An 18302-nucleotide genomic window follows, 5' to 3' on the forward strand; every position below is an offset into this window, starting at 1 on the left:
ACTGATGAAATGAGGGAATTAAATACATACTTTATTAATAATTGATGTAAAAAAGGAAAAATATTAAAACATTAACACTTCAAACTGCGAACGTATTAGAACAACCAACATAAGCAGGTGATACTAAAAGATATATTAAACAGATATTTGATTATATAGCACTAAACAAAGCAATCTTCTATATATATAAAATCCAATGTATGTTTGTATATTTGTATGTTTGTATATTTGTATGTTTGTCCTTTATGGACTCCGAAACCGCTCGACAGATTGTAATGAAACTTTAAGGCATTATTAAGCATTATTCAAGGATGGTTTGTGTGAAGTTTGGTGCAGATCCGTCAATAGGGCTCCGCCCCAGTGGCTCTGGAGTTTCCCATGTTAACCTTATGAGTACTCATATTTAAATGGAATTAAAGAATCTTAACAGCTGGTGCAGCTAAACAATTTGATTCTGTGATGTTCAATAGCATTAAAAAAGTTAATAGGTTTACCAACAGGGTGCAGCACTATATTTTTTTTTTTTATTTATGAGAACAGCTAATTTGCAACCAAAAAGTGAGTGAGCGTAGCGAACGAACTTCAACCTGGAGACGAGTTAGCGTAGCGAACGAGCTAACCTGAAGGCAAGTGAGCGCAGCGAACGAGCTCCAACCTAAAGGTGAGTGAGCGTAGCGAACGAACTTCAACCAGGACGTGATTGAGCCATGCGAACGAGCTCATCTTGTAAATGAACGAGCATGTGACATAAAACCACAATAGGACAGGACGACGTCTGTCGGGCCAGCTAGTACTATATAAAATCCTCAACAGGAACAGCCATCGAAGGAACGGGAACAGCTGGACTGAATAAGGAACGAACAAATCAACCATATTAACAAGTTGACTTTGGCTCTAAAACAGTGTCAGAGCTAATCAACACAAAATTAATTTCAATATTGATATGTCGTGTCATTATCAAGAAAAACATATTTAAACATAAATTTGATCTTAGTTCTTTTAGATGGTTAATTCCGTGGGCTTGTAATTTTCAGACCAGGGGCCCATTTCATAATAAAGTACAAACTAATATTATTAGTAAATCAGCTGATTGCCCAATGCAAATCTAATGGAAATAACAAGTTACAAGTTGTAACTTGTAACTTGTAGTTTATTATGAAATGGGCCCCAGGACTTTATAAACCCTAGTTAAGATAGTCTCAGGTCCTATCTTAGGCCTCCTAAGTCCTATCCTGCATTTATCGCTAAGTTTAGCAGCAATTTTAATTCGAAACAGCGTGCGTCGCGTTTCTTCCTATCTCTCCCATGTTATAGCGGCGGCTTTTTGCCACTCTACGGCTCCCGCGTGCCCCTCTAGTGTTCTGCTAAACCTGGCTTCTCCGCAACACGTATATCTCTATTAGCGTGCCCTCTCCTTAATGTTTAATCCTTCTAGGTCCTATCCTGCATTTCTCTCTAAGGACCTTCAACATTCTTCCACTGGACTGTATTCTAAATATGTACTTCAAAACAAAGAAATAAAATAGAGCAACAATAAATGGTGGATTAAAAAATAATAATAGGAGGAATGCATTAAAAGCAACAGTACCAGCTATCCTTAATTATTAGTAAATAACAATTTTCAGGAAGCAACTAAGAGAGGAATTCAGAAACAAACTTTAAAGTTGCATGGTACTATCAAAAATAAAAGCTAGCCTCTCTAGCAGAGTAAAAAAGTCAAGCAGTAGACAAAATGTTTTAGTTCTTGTTCTTCTTCTTCTTCTCATCTGGATCTCCTCCCTCACCTCCATTCTCTTCCTCTTCACTTCACTTACGTTCTACACATTAGGGTTAAGTTTTCGTTTTAATTTTACTTCAATATATTTTCTGAACCAATCCAAAAGAAAACTTACCTAACCTGATATTATTTATTTATCAACGACTTTGAAGTTTTAAACGTGCAGTGGAGTGTTGTTTTTGTAAAAAAGCTTGTTAAGGATTGTAACAGTGGAGGAAGAGGATATGACCACTCAGAAATCTTGAAACCAGAATTTCAGAAGGTAAGCTTTGCAATCGGCCTAGGCAACAAATACAAATCTCTAGCATTTATTTCCAATTTTGTTTTGAATTCGATAATAAATACTTTGAAAAAATAATAATTTGAAAGTGATAAGCCTATATCGAACCAAAATCAACATTTCACTTAACTTAATCCGTTATTATATCACAGGTTCTCTGCGGAACCAATTTGGCCAATTTTACTTTGGAGTAATGTTTTTTTTTTCTGTGTCACGTAACAAACCTCCCCCCCCAACCAAACGGGAATAGTTTACTTCATCCCCTCCCCATTCACCGGGCTTAGTAGGCTAAGTCAGCCTATACACAAATAAATTAAACAACCTTTTGCTTTTACTCCCTAAATTTATAGAATTACCTTAATTACCTCCTTCGTCACCAAGACCAACGATGCTGGATAGGTTGTGTCAATACTATTTACATATTACTAAAAACAAAAACTTTTCTCTTTAGCCTAGATAAAACTTTTAGGTCATGGCGGTGGATGCACCCACACTTTCAAAAAAATCTTTCAGGCTATAATATGGTCTATCTTTTAGCCATGTCTTCAGGGCAGTGCTAAATTTAGGAGATAGGTTCTTTAGTGTTTGGGGTAGACTATTGTAGATCATGAGTGCCATGGTCGGGTATGAATTTTTTGTTTTTGAGTCTGCAGAAAGGGATATTTCGGTACTTGAGTATTAAACGGAGGCCACCATTACGAAACGCGCCGCGGCACTTATAGAGGGTTAAATTGTTATAGATGTTGTAGTAGAACTATTCTAGTATTGTTGTGAGTCGAGCGTTATCAGATGAGTCATGTGCCTACTCGCAGAATCCCCTCCAAGTAGGCCAAGGTCAGGGTCGTTGACCGGAGCGCGCGCCATTACCTGTCATCGCCTGTCACTGTGTCTGGTCAGCTATATCAGTTATAAAATGAAACTATCATAACCTAACCTAACCAACCAAACTTGCTGATAGTGAAAACATCGAATGAAGGTTTACTAATAATCAGTATTATCATAGCTAAGTTAAGAAACTGTAGGTTAGGTGGCCTCCGTTTAATACTCAAGTACCGATATTTCATTGTTACGCCTGGTTTGATGTGCATGTATGGTACTTCTTGTAGGGAAATTTAATAGGTTGCCTTTAACATGGACGGAACACAGAAGGATATATTGGTTATAGACTGTTAGGACTTTTGTTTTCATGAAGAGCGGCTTACAGTGATCCAGTCTCTTACTAAAAGTAATCACACGAATTGCCCTCTTCTGGAGTATGAGGATATCCTCACAAGCAGGCGCGTGTCCCCATAGCAGTAGACCATAGCTCAATACACTATGGAAGAGAGCGTGGTATATCACCAGCAAATAGTGTGGACTTATCATGTGGGTGAGTTTTCTAAGTAGCTAGGTGTACAACTCTTGAAAATCCACCAACTGGGTTTTCATTACAGCCTCCAGAACCTTACCAAACACAGGTATCAGCGAGATGGGCCTGTAGCTATTTAGGTCTGATGGTTCTCCCTTTTTGTACATAGGGACGGTACGGGCCATCTTTAATATGTCGGGAAAGACACCTACTCTCAGACATTGGTTGAGTATACTGGCTAGTGGCTCTGCGATTTCATTTACTATGGCCTTCAGGACTATTGTGGTCATATATATATATATCTTATCTTTTGGATGACTTAAGCCTGGACACAATCCTTATTATGTCCCTTTGGTCGATAGGTTGCCATTGTGTTAGGCTAATGGTTGGGGGTACCCGTCTTACATTAAGTGAGGGATCTTGGTTTGTTACGGGGATGGTGTTTAAGACACGCTCTACATTTCCCAGCAGAAAGCTATTAAAGTCATCCGGACTAGCATTACACCTTACAGTCTTGGATGTTGGTATGCCTCTAGATTCATTTACCAATGACCACGCAGCCTTGCAGGGGTTCATGGCAGATTCAATTTTTTTTACATTTTCCTGTTTTTTTTAGCTAAATTGACCTTAAGTTTATAAGAGTTTAGAAAGGCGTTGGCCGTAATACCCGTCCAGGGTAGACTTCCATATCTGTTGGCACAAACACCTGAATGAAAATATTGATTATTCTATTGTTTCATTTGATATACGGTATCGTTTGGTTAGTTAGGTTAGGTTAACCTTACCTAACTAACCAAACGATATATCGAATAATCGATATTTTCATTCTGATGTTTGTGCCAACAGATACGAAAGTCTACCCATTGTCCAACATACTAGGCCTACCATAAAACAAAATTAGACTTGGTAAATATTTTAACAGAATTAACTTGGCTCAGCTGAGATCCAAATGCATCAAAAAGTTTACTTCAATTTAGCCAAGTTAACAACTTAAAAAGCAACAAGACCAAAATGATAATTTCATAGGCCTCTAGGCATATTGTGTATGGCCTAGGCTACTAAAATCAATCAAGACATGCACATCAAATTTATAGACATGGATGCGTGTAGGAAGAGTGTCTGCACTTCTATTTCTGTATTTCTATTAGGTGTGTAGGCTGAATATATACTTAGGCCTAATCCCTTTAGGTTTTAGGTAGCAGGAAGACCTTATTAAAAAGCTCAATCATATGGATTATTTGGTAAGCTACTAAGTAATCTGTAGACTATTGTGTTTACACAGGTGTGGCTTTTGTGATTTCAGGTTCCACTATGAATTTCATTCGTCAACATGTGTTAACAGTAGTGAAAAATATAATTTTGAGCCCTAAACCCTCCGTAGGACCAGTTTGTAATGCATTGACCACTCTTCCTCCTGTGTCACCATTACAAAGTAAGTAAATTCAAATTTGATTTCATCTCTTTGTTTCATGAACTCAACTGTTGACTGTATTTAAAAGTTATTTTCGGTTCTTTTCAGTCACTATCCCTCTACCTGTTTACAAGGGCATACCCACGATCAAAACTAGGGGGGGGGCAAGAGTGTCCTTGAAACAGGGGTCGCTGGTGGTGGCCCACCGGGGGTCCGGGGGTTTCCCCACGGGAAACATTTAAAAACAATACGCTGAAATTAGCGTTGTTTACGCTATTTTGAGATAGAAATATGTCTCCGGCTTGTCAAACATGTGTGTCGTAGGGATAGAAATGGAACGTTTAATAGAGCGATTGCAATGTTACTTTTGTATAGATGGTTGAAAAGAAGAAAAGGGAAGAACTGAGTGCACTGGGTCCACCCTTAAACGGATTAAGAAACAGAGTTGGTGTTTTTTTCTTTTCGATGATTCTTTTTTTGTTATTATTTTAATAATTAAAATAAGTAGGCCTACGGTAATTAATGTTTCCGATATGATCAGTAGGCCTACTTTAGGCACAAATAACCAAAAGTTATACACAAATAACTACAACCAACTGAACTAAAGTATACATGGTGCTGACGACACACGACAGGATCCGCTTGTATGTGAACGGTCACACTAGGCCGCTGCGCCCACTACTCCAGCCGGCTTGTTAACCTGACACCGTAAGTGATTAACCGACCACGACACATGTCGTGTATATATGAAAACTTCTTCACCCAATTGCTGGTTAAACGACACCCGACAGCTGTGTAAAACAGGCCTTAGGGTTAAATTCTACACATATTAGTATTAATAATTAACCAAAGTAGTTAAAGGCCTGCTTTGGTTTAGGCTAATTAACGCCAAAGATTGATTGTCTAATCAAAATTTTTAGCAAATTTTCCTTCACATAAACGTTTACAATTGAACTACTGTAGCAAAGCTGGGTAGGCCCTACACAGGTGAAATGGGCTGGTCAAATTCAATTAGAATCTTAGGCCTATATTGTCATTGGTTGTTTATAGAAACTTCTAATTGTATTTTAACAAGATTATTTTTATGTCACTATCCAGAATTTTGTACGATCATCCTCTACAAAATAATCATTTAATCATGGTGGGTTTTGAACTGGAATGCTTGATTTAAAATGTGAATTGTTTTGTTGTAAATGTGCTGTGATGAAACCAATTGTTTGTGTTGTGTTTGTTTATGTGTTATTTAGTGAAAAAACTTCAAACAAAATACCGTGCTGAACCATGTGTTTTGTGAATCACTCAAGTGTTTTGGTTGCAGTGTGGTGCCGCAACATGGCCTCGTTGCTAGGTATGCACAAGTCAGGCCCACACTTCAAGAAGAGGCCGAACAGAAACCCGCTCGGCTTTAACAAGCCCTTTGCCAAAGGTGTCGTTTTAAAAACGTTGGTCAAGAAGCCCAAGAAACCGAATTCGGCTAATCGAAAGTGCGTCTTGGTGCGGCTCTCTACTGGAAAGGAAATGGTCGCTTATGTTCCCGGTATAGGACACAATCTGCAAGAACACAATGTTGTGCTAGTGAGAGTAGGGCGTCTAAAGGACGTACCGGGGGTGAAGATTAAGTGCGTCAGGGGTAAATTTGATCTTGGACATGTAATCAAACAGTCGCCAACAAAGTAAATGTATGTATATATATTGTTAGAATTGAATAAATTGCATTTAGATTTATCTAGGTTTCTTTTAATATTTCCAGTAGGCCCTTTAGTCTTAATGGTTATTAGTTTCCTGGTAGGTCTAAGTAAATTTGTTAAATGAAATAAAGACATTTAACAGCTAATTTAACTGTGTTTACACGAATTTGGAAATAAAATAGCATGGTTAGCATTTGAAAGTTTTTTAGATGTTTTGTCTCAAATATTTTACAAAGAAAATCTCCCTGAATTTGGAAAAAAATCTGACAAAAGTTGTGACTACTGTACCATTATACATAATACAGTGGGGCAGGGAATTATCCCTACTTTTAAGATCGCACTGTGAGTAGTGGGGGTGTGCTGGAGGAATGGGGTTAGGCTCAAATGAAGCTTTTGTTTTGGGAATTTCTAAGAATATCACTTTCAGTAGTAGACTTGGCTTGTTTGAGTGAGCAATGTGCTTTTGCACTCGAGATGTATTTTTTCAAAAATCTGTCTATTGTTGCTGTGCAGCTACCGTTGGCTGCAAACTTGTTATCGGGTGGCCTGTCGCAAAGCTGTTACAATTTGGTGTGGGTGAATTACTTTCGTGTTTTTGGTGGTGTATTGCGAAGGATATTTGGAGCTCAAAGAACCGTCCGGGGTCCTGAAAACATTGACCTTGTCAGAAGATCGATTTAGCAGTCACCTCAAAGTTCTGCTTGTAAGCATGCATCCGCGCTGGCGTTTTCTAGTCATACTGTGCCTCCTATTCTCCATGGGGACCTACACCTCCATCTATACAAGAGGGTAGTTGCTCATGAACTCACACAACGGGACTGGCAACAATGAATGCAGGCATGTGAAATCTTAAGTGCGGGACTACCTCATGCTGCTCGGGTTTTGTTTAGTGACGAGGCACACTTCCATATTTCTGGAGCGGTAAATAAGCATAATGTGCTCTATTGGAGTGATGCTGAGTCTAGGGTAGTTCAAGGGAAGACCCTCGATGCCTTAAAGGATGCAATGCACCTTGAATTTTGCCGCATTCCACAACAAATGCTTCACAAAGTTATTATGAACTCCAGAACCAGAATGCAGCAATGCATTTAAGATTAGGGACACCTCTTGCAGGATATGCTATTTAAAACCAAGTTAAGTTATATTAAAATAAACTCCCAGACGTGACCTTTTAATCTCAATAAAAAGTTTGGTTCTAACATTTTTGGTTGTCTTTAAATGTACCTTCAAAATTAGGGATACTTCCCTGCCCCACCCTGTACAAGCATCATACTGTATAAAAGCATACTTTTACCTAGGCTATATAGTTTGAAGGCACCCTCATTATATCAGGAGGCCATAAATTGAACTGTGACAGTTTTGGGCCTTAGCCGCCTTTACACGAGGCCAGTGGAACAGGCAGATTACTTGCTTCTAATGTATTTCATGTTACCTGAGGCAAGTAATCTGTCGTTTCCGTCTTATTATGCAGGCCATGCTTATAGTTCACATTTTCTTTAGACATTTTCTACATTACAAGCCAACTGCCTCATCCCATTGTAACACTAAGAAGAATTTGAAGGAGAACGAATTAATCCTAAAATCGTTGCCAGGAGGGAAATGATTCCACAAATAGCACTCACTATTTAAAACCTTTTCAACAAAATAATTTTTATGTTTATTTTCATATTTTAAAAAAATCATGAAAATAGTGTGGGGAAATTGAAAAGATTGGTTTTACTTTCAATATTTATCTTACAACCATGTATCCATCTTTAATACATTATTTTTAATTAAATGTAATAGAAAAAAACATTCATGCTGTACAATAATCCGACAGTACTAGTATGTTTTACAAATCTATGCACCCTCCCTAAAAAAAAAAAAAAACTAAACAAAACAATTGTAGTTATATTTTTATTTTATATCCTCCACTAAAATACAGATCCATTATGTTTTTTTTTAGGCAGGTTGCCTTATGCTTTACTTATTAAGTTTGGAATAAAAAATTGAACCAACAGGTTGCAACATGCAAAAACCAAAAAGGCATTGACAGTTATCTAGATTTAACGCCTTTATTATTTAGGCCTACTTGTACCCAGTGCTCGATTTGTAAAAAATGAGGTGCCAGTACTGTTACCTATTTAATGTGATTAGAACCTGTTTATGCCAATATTTTTATCTTTCTGAAAGAGAGGTACTGGAACTACGTTCCACCACACTACCCCCCAAAAATCGAGCACTGCTTGTACCTAATATTCCAGCATATGTTTTGACAAAATTTGTTAGTGTCTAATTTCTAATCTTTTGTTAACTCTGTATTTGTACATTTGATTCTTGAGAGTACTTTCTTCAATAAGTCCCCTTTTTTGTTTCCTTAATCTCAAGGTAATAAAAATATATATAATTTACTAGGCTCACATGTAATATGAATAAACATTTGTCATGTCGTATTTCTTGTGAGGCTCCTCAACCTTACAAAGAAATTATCAATATTTGTAAGACAACAATTAAATTAACCATATTTTGAGCCAAATAAAAGAATGTTTTTAAAAGTACACAATCAACACAACACACACATTAACGTTAACTATAGGCTACTCTTCTAAAAATGTGCTTAAAATTCCTAGAATTTACTTCCAGAGCATCAATTGCAGAAAGTAATAGTTTTCACTTAGTATATTGTACACAATAATTAGTACTTACTGAATTATAGATGAAAAGTATGCATAATCTATTATTTGTTCCTTTAATAATTCATCAACAACATAGTATATAAAATTTAATTTGAAATTTTGCAATTTAAAAACAATACCATAATTTGTCCCAAAAATAGTATCACACATTTAATTACTCAGTGCTACTGTAGTGTACTTACGCAGATCAATGAAACAGCTGATTACAAAGATTGTGTATAGTTGCTGAGAACCCATTGTTGTCACTGCTTAGAGTGGCGGAGATTTTTTTTAAAAACAGGAACAATGACAACTTTGCAAAGATAGATTTAGTGTGCTGCGGTTTTCTAAGTTTGATTCTATGATTGCCGTGCAACAGTATTTGGAAGTCTCTCACGCTTTTCCTTAAGTTTGTGTAATGCTGCACCACTTAACCTAACCTTTTTCACTCATTATTATTATTTTCTTCATGCATAATTACGAAATTAAAATGATTAAAAAAGTAAAACAACCAATTTTTAGCGGTTCGAAAAAAGTTAGTTTTTCAACATAAATAAAATAAATAGGGCCTGTTATTAATACATTTTACATGGGAGGAAGTGAAATTTAATTTGAACCTCTACAGGGCGATTCGTGATGCTCATGTTGAACTCTATTGAGCCCAAACCAAACTGTTTTTTCTGCTGCCCATATGTAACCCTTTTTTATCTATTGGAATTAGTTTTGTCAAATATAAATGCTTAAAAGTGTAGCATTACTTTTGGTGTACACAGTACGGTATGTTATTTTTAAGGATGTATTTGTTGTAAACGAAGAAGTTAAAAATACTTGAATTCATCAGACCTTATGTTTTTTAATTCTTGTAAACCCAGTGGTTTGAACAAATAGGTAGTGTTTTTTCACATACATCTAAATATATCAAAATCCAAGCCCACACTGACTGACTCACTAATTCTGTAAGTTAACGACTAGCTAGAATGCTATAATTTAGTATGGTCAAAGGATAAAAATAGGAAAGTTAAATAGTTTTAAAAACTATCTGGACTATCCAAAAGTTGTGTTCTTGAAATCAGTTATTACTTAAAGTAAAGTATACCACGCCAAAACCATTTGTCATATTGACCAAAAATTTCACAATAAATACACTTGAACAAACTTTTTTTCAAGAAAGTAAATCTACATGATCCTACTACTAGCACAATAATGGCTGACTTAAGACTAAAGAAACTGGGAGTTGGAAGAAGACTTCCGAATGACCCTCTCTTTGCAGAAGGGGACAGAGTGTGCCGCATGTTTCTACGTGAAGGCATCATCGATATTGACGATGAACAGCTGTGCCACCAAGTGTAAGTGCTTTGCATATTTGAAATTTATCTTGTCAACATTCAGTGAGCAAAGGCTGAAGCTTTAAAAAATGATTAGTGTGAAAAACTATCAATATGTAAAAGTATGAAGAGCAAGATTGGAACGAGAATAACTTCATAAACTTGAGAGAATGTTTCCAAGTTTTTGTCTTTTTCTGAAGGTATAGTTTCCATGGGGTGTGAAGGTTTCTTGTGTTTGAAGGAAGTAAATTGGTTGAAATTATTCTAGAGAGATATTTAGTTCAGAATTGTGTTTTTACACGTAAATTTCTTGTTCAAAGTTTTATTGCGGACATTTTCCATCACAATGGAAAAAACAATACACAACCTTTGAACAACATTAACTAACCATCACCAACCATGAACTTCAAACAAAGAAAAAATTTCTTATTGTCAATGAGAAAAAAAATCAACAACTATATTACTGTATTGCAAACTTAGTAAAAGATTCTGTCTGATAGTAATGGTTCAAGCCATACAGTTATAATAATTGTCAGTTTTATTGTTGTGTGGTTACAATGTACGATTTTCATACTTATTTTTACAGAAAATAGTGCTTTGGGTACTGTAAGAAATAGTTTTTTTTAGTTAGTATGCCTACTCTATAGACATTTTTGAGATAACTCCAACGTTCAGTTGTAAATTTTAACCGAACAACTGTAACTAATTAACTAACTAACTGTTGTTAATAGAACTTACACTTTTGTCTCCAGTGTGGCTGTGTTCCCATGTGACGTCCCAGGATGTAAGGAAACCTTTGCTTCTCTGATGGAGTTTGATATGCATTACAACTCGCGGCATCGCTACGCTTGCAGAGAGTGTAACAAACACTTACCCACCGGCCACTTGCTGGACCTACACATATCAGAAACACACGACTCGTTCTTCGCTGCTCAAGCGGAAAGAAAACCAATGGTAGGTACAAAAACCAATAAAATTGTATTTATTTTGTAAATTTTCACGAGTGAAAACTACGTAAGTAAGTTAGGATATTAGGGTATACCATTTTTGAATTATATGTGTGCTAACAATAAGTTCTTAACGGTTTGAAGAATCCTTAGAGAAGAGACCTTTTTTTTTCTAACGGGCCTCAGATCTGATGAAGATGTCCAGTGGTAGCAGCCCAAGAGCGACTTCTAGAGTAGCTGATGGACTGCTCCTGAAGGCTCCAGTGGCCTGTAGCGTGCCGAGCCTTTGCATGCTTTCTAGCTTGGCTATGACAGTTACCTGATTCACCTTTGTCCACCAGACTAGTGAACCATAGGTAATCTGAGGCCTGACCACAGCCTCGTATAGCCAGAGTGCTATGTGGGGTTTAATTCCCCAGGTCCTCCTGGACGTCATGAGCGCCCATTTGGCCTTATGCAGCGCGTTATTCAGGTGGTTGTTTCACGTCCGCTTTTAGTCAAGTGTCAGTCCTTAATACTTGACTGCACTCGACACTCCCAGCTGAGTAGTGCCAATTTTCAGCCTGGAAAGAGAATCCAGGTTCTTTTTCCTGGTGAAAGGAACTACGACTGTCTTAGAAGGATTAATGTTGAGTCCTTCTCTGAGACACCATTGTTTAACACATTGTAGGTTGCCGTTCATGACGTCAGCTACAATTTTTGTGAATTTTCCTTGTACCATGAGGACTATGTCATCTGCATAGCCCTGGACAAAGATGCCCTTGCTGGTGAGTTCAGTTAAAAGACCGTCCACCACAAGGTTCCACAGTAAGAGTGAAAGTACACCTCCCTGTGGAGATCCTTTTGTGGGTGCGATCACATTTTTTTCACCAAGAAAGTCGGCTACGGTGCGTCTTGAGTTAAGCATAGACTCTGTCCATCTACACAGAGATTGCTCGAGTCCATGCTCACAAACTCCCCGCACCATTGCTCCGTATGTTACATTGTCGAAAGCTCCTTCAATGTCCATGAAGGTGCATAGGGCTATTTCCTTAGCAGCCAGGCTGTCCTCAATTCTGCTGACCAACTCGTGCAGAGCGGTTTCACAGGACTTGCCTGGCTGGTAGGCGTGTTGATTGCGATGAAGAGGTGTGTTGAGAAGTACACCCTTTCTTATGTGCCTCTCCACCAGCCTTTCCAAGGTCTTGTGGAGAAATTAGGAAAGACTGATAGGACGGAATGATTTAGCATCAGAGTAGTCTGCTTTTCCTCTTTTGGGAATGAAGACCACCCTGCTGAGACGCCAGGCCTGAGGGATATACCCGTAGGCCAAGCTCGCTCGGAAGAGTTCACATAGGAGGAGCTTGAGGGCATCCCGTCCTTGCTGTAGCATGGCTGGATAGATGCCATCTCCCCTGGTAGACTTAAATGGACCAAACTTATTGATTGCCCATTTAACTTTAGAGAGAGTGACAACCCTTCTGGCTGTATTCCAGCTTTCACGATCAGTTCTCGGCCAAGAACTTGTATTCGTGCAACCGGACACTCCTGTGTCGTCACTCTCAAAAATGCAACCAGGGAAGTGAGTCTCAAGGAGAAGTTTGAGACTTCCTCCAACCCCAGTGGAATATTGCCCTCCTGGTACCTTAAGAGATCCCAAGAGGAGGTTCGGTTTCTTCATCTTAAGACGACTAAGTTGCTCAGTGGCGTCATTAAGTGTCTCTGTGGAATTTGGTGGTTTAGGACTGCTTAAAAGCTCCTCTTCTCTTTCCAGTGTAGCTGGTGTGAGCGGGGATTCGTCCATAGTGGAAGTTCCTGGTTTTGAGAGCGTTAGAGCCTCCTGTGCTCTTGGTGCACTCGTTTCAAGAGCGGGGTCTTGCTCTGAGTGAGCTGACCCCTTAGGTGTGGGCGGTGCAACTTCTAGAGTTGCTCCGAGGTTTGGTTCTGGTTGAATTTTTTATTTGTATCCATGGTGTTCCCACGAGAAGCAAGGGATATTGGAGGTCGAGTCCAGACAGAGCCCCGCATGTGCAGGTAAGGCTAATTACTCCAGGAGGTCGACCGGTGTCCTGGAGGCTCTGTACGCACCACCGCTGGGGAGCCCGGTGGCATTCACCTCTTCGGCACGGGTCGCATGACACCACTGAGGTTGGCTGAAACAAGAAGCAAAAGCGAAAGGAAAAGGAGAAGGGAAGAAGATTCTTCAATAGGAAAGCGAAGAAGAAAGAAGGGCCAGCAAAAAGAGGAAGTTAGCTGGCCATAGAACCCAGAACGGAAGAGGAGAGATCTGGGGGTTGGCTAGGGTACCTCGGGGTTGCCAGCCTACCAGAGGCCTCCCGTGTAGTTGACAGACAATGTGTCAGATTGCTGATACTGTTTATTTATTTTTCAGTACCAATGTTTTGTGGAAGAGTGCTCTGTTGTCTCCCAGGATGATGTTCAAAGAAGAAAGCACTGCATCGAAGTCCATAGCTTTCCTCCCGATTTCCGATTTGATCAGTCACGCAAGTAAGTGATTTTAGTATCTGTAAATGGCTAAGTAAATTGATTGATTTTAGATGCTGCAAGTAGACTTATCATCCTTTTTCCTAAAGTGACCCGACAAAGTGGGCTTCCTTGCACAGACTTTAGTACAGAAAGCCTTACTTTGGCACACACCAGTATTCCAACCAAACAACTCAAAACAGCGTGCTTTTATTTATGCACGTAATCTGTGTACGCTTGAAAATAAGCTGGCAGCACTTGAAGATATTACAACTACGATTAGCTGGTGCAGCGTTTCCCATTTTGTTCAATATTTTGATTCAACCTAACCCAAAAACAAGTTATGTAAGTGTTTGAAAGACTAATTTATATGATTTATAGTAACTGTAGGAAAAATATCATGTGTAACACGAGTCCGCCCACTAGTTACACAAATAACTATTGTACAACCCTAAGTCTTGTTGAGGTGTGGTTCATGTCGAGTCGACTTGAAATTTTGTGATGTTGGCAATGTACTAAATTTACACCAGTCAAAGTCGTATCATGTCTAAATCGTTTATTTTTAAGAGAAATTTCATTCAAGGATAGTTCTATAATGCTTGTTTGTGTTTTTCTTTCAGAAAAGGAAACAAGAAAAACACCAATAAGAACAAAACGAGTGAACCTTGTGAGGAAGCCATGATGGTAGACGAAACCCAGGAAAAGAAACCTCAAAAAGGTAAACCAATAACGTTTGGTAGGGGAAAACAAGGGAAAATGTTTGTGAAACCTTGGCATGCAAAAAGGAAGGAACAGAAGACGACACCAAACGACAAAACTGAACAGAGTGAAATTTCTACATGTGAACTCATGGAAGCATTGCCATCTTAACGTGATAACAATCTTTGTTGGGAGAGTTAGTTTTTAAAGAGACTTAAATTATTTACTGGATCTATCAGTAAAAGTGTAGGTAGTAACTTTTTTCACGATTAGAGATAGGATTCAAGTATTTTTTAGGTAGAGCAAAATGGTATTTCGGAATCCAAGTTGTCCAGGAGATTTTCTTCTTATTTATGAATATTTATTATGAGAATGAATGTAACTTTTAATGCCAAGAAAATTAAAAATCTTAGGGTATTGATGACGACAATGTAATGTACTAAAATTGTTAGTGTTATTTAATAGTTTTAAGGACTAAATGTAAAATGTTTCTGTGTTAATATATTATTTTCTGAGCTTGTTTAAATGCTTTTGATGACTAGACATAGTACAGGTAAAACTTTCCCAAGAAAAAAAAAAGTTAGTCCGTTCATGAAACTTGCAGGAAACATAGTACTTACCATTAGGTTTTGAAATCTGAAGAGTCCCTAGTCATTGTGGGGGTGGAAGTACAATTTTATAGGGGTTAAAGTTTGTGGGGGTAGTAATTTTGAATATATTTTTATTTATAGGATCCAAACAAGTGGGGTGTCATTTTCTATGTTTCTTAAGATGCAGAATCGAAAACAAGCATAACAAAATCAATACAACCGACAGTTTATGAGAAAAAGACAAATTTATTCATGAAAAAATATGACAAACTCATTAAGGGGAGCCAGACCGATTTTTTTTTTATTTACACAAATTTTGTTTTCTGCTGATTTTTATTCTCCTTTTAATTCCCTTGCAAATGACATAACATTCATATGTTATTCAGATGTAAGCCTTTTGAAATAAATAAAACAAAACATCGCGACAGCTAGTTTTCATTCCGCGTAACTTCAAAAGTGTAGGTAGTATACTCATGACATTTAAAAAAGTAAATTACGAGGAAAAGGTACAAAGCTGTTGAAAGTATCAAGAAGTAGGCTAGAGAAGCTAGAAGAAAAAGAATGCTCATGCAGAAAGTCGATGAAGAGGCACTATTATGATCCTCAATATAGAAAGGCCTATTTTATGATGAATATAGCTTGCGGCAGGTGCTACAGGTCTGTACCCTGTTTTCACCTCGTTTTCCGAAAGTTCAACTTATTATAACAAAGGTACACGTATCTCTGGAACTAAATGACCTAGAGACTTGAAATTTTTTATACATAATTGTTGTGTTATAAGTAACATTTAGACCCATTTTTATTACTGTCACATTGCTAGTTTTGAAGAAGAAAAATTAATGTCTCGTAAAATTTGTAAACATTTTTGTGTCTTACAAAAATTTTATTTCAATGTAACACTTAATTGAAAAATTCTGAAATTGGGTCTGTTTACACATAAAGGGCTGATAATTATAGTCTACAATTTTGAAAGCCATAACTTTACACCTTTTGAAGAAAAGTGTACCTAAAAATGGCAAATTTAACATTGGCGAGATAGGCCTTTCCCGCTCCCCAAGGTAAAATAATGCAGTTAATATCAATTACTATTTCACTCACTGATCAGGTATACAAATGTTTGGGCACTTCTAGACGGGGTAGGGAGTTGAAATTTGTCACACTTTTTGGTCTTGGGCCCAAAGCCCCGGGGGATTCCAAAAGGTCGCATTTTCAAATTTTAACCCCCTCTGAATTTCAAATTCCCACCCAATGTTATTCTTATGGTGATTAGCATTTAAAGTTACCGACTTTGGTATATCCATCTAGAAACGTGCTAGAGACCTGAAATTTAGCAACATTGTAAAACGTGATTTTAAATCAAAGTAAAACATTAAAAAAGTCACATTTTCAAATTTCAATCCCTAAAAATCCAAAATGGCGGTCACCTAAAAACCACAAAACCCTTTTTTCAAACGGTTAAAGCTTGAAAACGGCAAGAGCTAGAAATGTTTTGAAAGAATTTTCATGGGCAGAAATTAAATTTTCTACAAAATATTTTTGAGCTATTTTCAAAAATCCCATACCTTCAACTTTAAAAAAATTACCTACTTTAAAAATTTGGTAAATTTCTTTCAATTGTTTTACGGGTTTCGCTATTTTTTCATACATAAGTCTTTTTTTTTAGTAAATACTATTACTGCTTTGTATTCTCCTGTATTTTAAATTTCACACCCATTACATGTTTTCACAATTTTTTTTTTTTTTAGTGGGTTATCCTGCATTCTGTTTTTGTAGAGTTATTGGTAACGGAGAAAATTAAAAAAACAGTAAATTTAAAATTCCCATGTTATTCTTATGGAGTATAATGTTAAATGTTGTAGCTTATTTGTTTATGGATATATTTTGATAAAACTTGGCAAATTTATAATATACTAACAAGCTATAATATTTTACAAAAAATACACTTTATTAGTTTCCTTGTAGCAGCAAACCTAGGTACTAATTAAACCTAATGTTTTTTAAATAGATTTAATAAAAAATCAATTCAGATGTATAGAAATTCGCTTAGTCGGCAGGTTTGCTGCGGCGGGGGCATTTCTCATAAAATGTCGGTTGTATTGACTTTATTAAGATTTTTTTCAATTCTACATCCTAAGAAGCATAGAAAATGACACACTACTTGTTTGAATACCATCAGAGGTGCCCATCCCCCCCAAACCCAGAGGCGCAATACCCCCCCCCCCCAAGCCAAAGGAGTAGTCCCCCCCCAATTTATGCTGCCGTCTATTTAAACCTACCGTCCCCTCACCAATTTATCTGACAATTTTCCCTTTACCTCATAAAACAAGCATTTAAAGTATTTAGTAAACTTGAGCAGGTACGAAAAACAAACTTGCTGATAATCAAAATTAAATGTTTAATATGAAACGTCATTTAACAATACATCAATATAAATCTAACTAATGGACAAATTAGAAGTTTATTTTCAATTTACAATTCAGAATCTGTATTGTCAGCCAATATGTGTGCTCAGTATTGTTATAGACAACGTCTTCAAAACGTAAAACAATGTAGGCCTACTCAGTGAATTACTCTACATGTACTTCAACACAGTACTGTAACTGTACAATATATTAGGTGGCGTTAATTTTTAAAGGGCTTAAGAATTCAAACAGCTTTAAGTGCATTAATAATACTTTGGCAAAAAGTATATTACTGTTTCACAATTATAGGCAGAGTCACGAAATAAGACAGACTTGTTGCTCGCCACTCCCAGGCTGCCTTCTACAAAAATCGCCGGGCAAAATACCCACAATATCTCTTAATAATTGCCACCAGTACAAAAGGTTTTTGTGACGAAGTAATCTTATAATTCATTTTGATAGCCCCAGGATTGCCTGTTATGACTAATAATGGTAGAAACGCATCTTGTCAGACAATCCGTTTGTACACAAAACACGAAACGATAGCAGATAGGCCTATCAATTCACGCGTGTATATATATATTGCCGCTGGCAGGACTGGAAGTAAACTGAATCAGGTAATGACGGAAAGACGTGGTCTCTGGATTGGTGTTTGTGTTATCTAAAGCTGAAATTGGACTAATTCTAGTGACGTAGGAGAGTGTTGAAAATATAATGG

At 37.3% G+C, this 18302-nt stretch overlaps 2 protein-coding genes across 2 annotated transcripts; both read left to right on the top strand.

Annotated features, from left to right (window-relative positions):
- The first annotated feature begins 1779 nt into the window (after positions 1 to 1779).
- Positions 1780 to 6541, top strand: LOC128983495 (40S ribosomal protein S12, mitochondrial-like). Its single transcript, XM_054402795.1, has 3 exons — positions 1780 to 2039; positions 4709 to 4837; positions 6135 to 6541. Exons 2-3 carry the CDS (start codon positions 4717 to 4719, stop codon positions 6491 to 6493), a joined length of 480 nt encoding a protein of 159 aa, XP_054258770.1. The 5' UTR covers positions 1780 to 2039; positions 4709 to 4716; the 3' UTR covers positions 6494 to 6541.
- Positions 6542 to 10340: 3799 nt separating this feature from the next.
- Positions 10341 to 17283, top strand: LOC128983496 (zinc finger protein 511-like). Its single transcript, XM_054402797.1, has 4 exons — positions 10341 to 10504; positions 11236 to 11437; positions 13802 to 13917; positions 14514 to 17283. The coding sequence occupies exons 1-4, from the start codon at positions 10362 to 10364 to the stop codon at positions 14761 to 14763; spliced, it is 711 nt and encodes a 236-aa protein (XP_054258772.1). The 5' UTR covers positions 10341 to 10361; the 3' UTR covers positions 14764 to 17283.
- The last annotated feature ends 1019 nt before the right edge of the window (positions 17284 to 18302 follow it).

This window comes from Macrosteles quadrilineatus, unplaced genomic scaffold (assembly GCF_028750875.1).
Source record: "Macrosteles quadrilineatus isolate MER2022 unplaced genomic scaffold, UCM_ALF_1.0 Scaffold_1__1_contigs__length_201487025, whole genome shotgun sequence".
NCBI classification, from domain to species: Eukaryota; Metazoa; Arthropoda; class Insecta; order Hemiptera; family Cicadellidae; genus Macrosteles; species Macrosteles quadrilineatus.